Here is a 3,714-nt window from a genome sequence, read left to right on the forward strand (position 1 = left end):
GGGTCCAGAAATACTTGTAGTACTTTATGATCTGTCGCTGCTGCGTCTCGGGGATGTCCTCCTCAATCTTCAAGATGACAAAACGAAACAAAACAAAACAAAGCAAAACATCAATCAAATCAATAGAGATATGGACAGGGCAACAACTGTGGTACGGAACTGTGGTACGTAAATATTGCAATTTGTACTTATGTGTGTACCCAGGTTCCCTGAAAAGCAGTGCCCGATGAAATGTGTGCCAGCCTTTCAACGGAGCTGGAGTCTACGACAGGAAGAGAAGTGTCAAGCTTCGTTTGTACGCGTTACTCAATATCTGATTGGTTGAACGCCCGTGCAAACCACGTCTGGAATACCGTCCAAATTCCAACTTGGCGTAGTTTCTACGTATCTCAACATAGTTAGAACAAGGATTTTTTGTATACTCGAACTGATTGATTGATTTTATTCTGCACTTTCAAAAATGATAACATACAGAAAATTATAGAAAACAACAGAACGTGCAGGGGGGGGGGGAGCCATGTGGCTTATACAAACTCTTCCCCCGTCGAAATTTACAAATCATGATACAATTAAATGGATATGAAGATTGAACTGTACAGCAATATGTGAAAATGTCAGCTTAGCACATACCAAATATTGTTTGATGGTATCGAGGCGATGTGTGAACTGGGCGCGTTGGGAGTCCATATTGGTCAGCATTGAAGTCATGCCGCCGAGAATCATCCCGAAAAACACCGCTACACCCGCCAACATGGCTGCGATAGAGTACGCCTTTTCACTCAACGACTTGGCGTGGATGTCACCGTATCTGCAAGAAAGAAAAGAAAAGACAATGACATGTAAATCGTATCCGCATGTGAAGGCTAAACTTTAATGTTCACTGAATGATATCATTCTTGTCACAGATAATAAGAAAATGTTGTACTCTGGTGTCATAAACACTTTAAACGAAACAAAAGTTCAAACACAGCTGTCTAGTTCCTACCCTGTAGAGGTGGACGTTGCTGTGGCCCAGTACATGGAAATTACATATTCGTAGCCGGTGTCGTTGTTCGGAAACAGAATGTCTGCACCTGTACAAAAACAAACAATATACTGTACTTGTAAAAACGGCCTTAGCAACGATATTGCAAATTAATGATGGTAGATGTATCATCCTTCACACGTTTGTATTTCCAAAGTTTGATATGCAGGGTATATGATACGGAGGGTAAGTCTAACTCGTCAGGCAAGGACCCATAGGTAATGTGAAGAAATGCATGATGTTGGAAAATAAAGTATATATTTTGGAGATTTTAGATTGTCGTCATGGATGTCATATCCAAATAATCAAATCAACATCTTATGATTTTGTTTGTTTGTTTGTTTATAATGATTATGGTACGTACGTTCATTCGGCTCAGTCCATGTTTCGTGTTCACACTCTTCCTGCATGCCCCAGTGCTTGCCCGTACATCCCAGCGCGAACCATCCGCAGGCCATGAGGTGTAGACACAGCCAGGACACCGCCGTGTACTTCATAGTGCGGATATACTCCGTCTTCAAGCCGAGCTCCATCTCCAATATGTCTGATACAGAACAGAGACATATACTGTAGTGAAGGGCGTGTTGAAAGTGTGTTGAATACAAGTACATAGAACTAGAAAGTAATTCTCCGTTTTTGTAGAGATTAAATTGTATTGGAATACAGTATTGTTCACCTGAATGTTTAACATTCACAAACGTACGTACACATAATGCTGATTTTTTTTTTTCTGCACAACACACGCTGTTCTATTTCATTCTAGTAGATGAGGCACTATTGTGATATGAAACGCACTTACCGAAGAAAGTCTGAACTCTATACATCCTCAGAAGACGATTCAGTTGAAACAATGCCATCATTTTCCAAAACGACTCCCCTGGAACTCCAAAGGCAATCAGTTCTATCGGCAAGAGGGAAAGAAGGTCGACGGCAAACGTTCGTCTCATGTACCGCCGTCTGATGAGCTTGAGGTCGGTCACCGGAACCCCGTAGTCAAAGTACACGTAGAAGAATTGTAGTACGATGTCCGAGAGGTACAATGCGTCGAAGATGTACGTGAGGACCCATAGCTCTGTGTGTCTGGACTCAAACGATACCTTGAAAGTGCCGATGCAAGCCGTCGCCACACATGTTATCGCAATGATCGCCTCCCATACTCGGGACGCATTGGTCATAGGGTAAATGTAAGTCCGAAGTAGCTTCCTCTTTTCCTCCGGGCGGTCGGTTGGGTGGACCGGAGCGGCTCCATCGGATGGGGTCGGTAGTTGTCCCCCATCCCGGTCGGTCCGGACCTGCGCCATTTTCGCTCAACAAATGTTGCTCCACATTTGAACAGATGTTTGAGCATTCGATGCATTCGAAATCGTGTTCTCGAACCTAACGTGATTTCTTACGTAAGAATTAGAACTATACAAGCGTAAAGAAAACGTGACAAGTGTAAAGCCGAACCGCAGGACACCACAGACCGCGTTATTTTCTAAGAGAAGTAAGGTAACGTTACCGCTTACACTATAACGCTACAGTCAAACCTGTCAAGCGGCCCTTCAAGAACAAAGTGACCGCATAGGCCAGGTGGTCGCTCTGCAAAGGTGGCCGCTTATACAGGTTTGACTGTATTTGAGATAACTGCCCGTGGTGCAACAAAGAATTTTAATTGAGGAATTGAAAAAAAAATGACCTTAAGTGTTAGGCTCTACACACTGTTTTTTTATCCACATCTACAGGTTTCTCCAAGTACAAGTCAGAATAGATATAAACAAAAACAACAGTTTATTTCAAATTCTTGCCCTATGGCTAATTGCAAGTGACAAAAAAAACGCATTGGTAAACAGTATAGTAAGCAACGACTCTAGCCTTAAGTCTAACGCTAAAATGTAATTTTGAATTAATGCCAATTTCCTCTTGTAAATTTGATGGGATCGCGATCGGTTTATTCCCGATAATGAAAACTGCGACGATACCCATGGCGTAAAGTTGCAGATTTCAATAGGTGTTTGGAAAAGTTCATCAAACTTACGGCTCAAGTTTGGGCATCTCAAATAGATTTTCTTATCGTTTCTAAATAAGGCAAATATCATCTAGAATTACAAAGAAGATAATCGGATTTCACAGGCAAACTGCCTCCTATCCGATGATGTGATATGATATGATATGATATGATATGATAATCAGAATACGTAGATCAAGTCATGTGATTTATAGTTCTGGTAACAAGTTCTTTTATTTGGACACGGCCGAAAATTTATGCATCATCTGATCATCCATGTAATCAAGTCCGTATGGGCTAGCGTAGTCTGCGTAAGAAATTCTCACTCTCCCGATGACTTTGCATTGTGGACAAACCCCATGAAATGAGTGAAACCATTAGCCTGGGTACCATCCGGATAGTAGTTCGCTCCTATGTTCGCTTCTGCTATCCGTCTGGAGACGTGCGCATTCAAACCGTCTGGTGCTAACGTCAGTTAATAAGCGAATCAAGGAATAGGTTCTAGAGCTCTCGTATGTGGGGACCAATCAGCGCCTGCTTCCAGAATTTGGACGATTCCAGAAGTTAACATGGTCCGCGTTCCCAGACGGAAACACAGAGAAGCGACTGTATATAGTGTATAATGAATGTCAGAGCTAGAAGCGGCTGTATATAGTAAATAATGAACGCCAGAGCGAACTACTTTCCGGATGGTACCCAGGCT

General features: G+C 42.4%; 1 protein-coding gene across 1 annotated transcript in view; it reads right to left on the minus strand.

Moving 5' to 3' along the window:
* LOC118411052 overlaps positions 1 to 2,511 on the minus strand; it is a 52,647-nt gene extending 50,136 nt beyond the window's left edge. Inside the window, exons 1-5 of the mRNA XM_035813056.1 lie at positions 1,824 to 2,511; positions 1,389 to 1,568; positions 986 to 1,073; positions 631 to 808; positions 2 to 67 (exon numbers count right to left, since the gene is read on the minus strand). Of these exons, the coding sequence (XP_035668949.1) occupies positions 2 to 67; positions 631 to 808; positions 986 to 1,073; positions 1,389 to 1,568; positions 1,824 to 2,325 (1,014 nt within the window). The 5' untranslated portion in view covers positions 2,326 to 2,511. The remainder of the gene's footprint in view (position 1; positions 68 to 630; positions 809 to 985; positions 1,074 to 1,388; positions 1,569 to 1,823) is intronic.
* Between the last annotated feature and the right edge of the window lie 1,203 nt (positions 2,512 to 3,714).

The sequence above is a fragment of the Branchiostoma floridae genome, chromosome 3 (assembly GCF_000003815.2).
Source record: "Branchiostoma floridae strain S238N-H82 chromosome 3, Bfl_VNyyK, whole genome shotgun sequence".
Lineage (NCBI taxonomy): Eukaryota > Metazoa > Chordata > Leptocardii > Amphioxiformes > Branchiostomatidae > Branchiostoma > Branchiostoma floridae.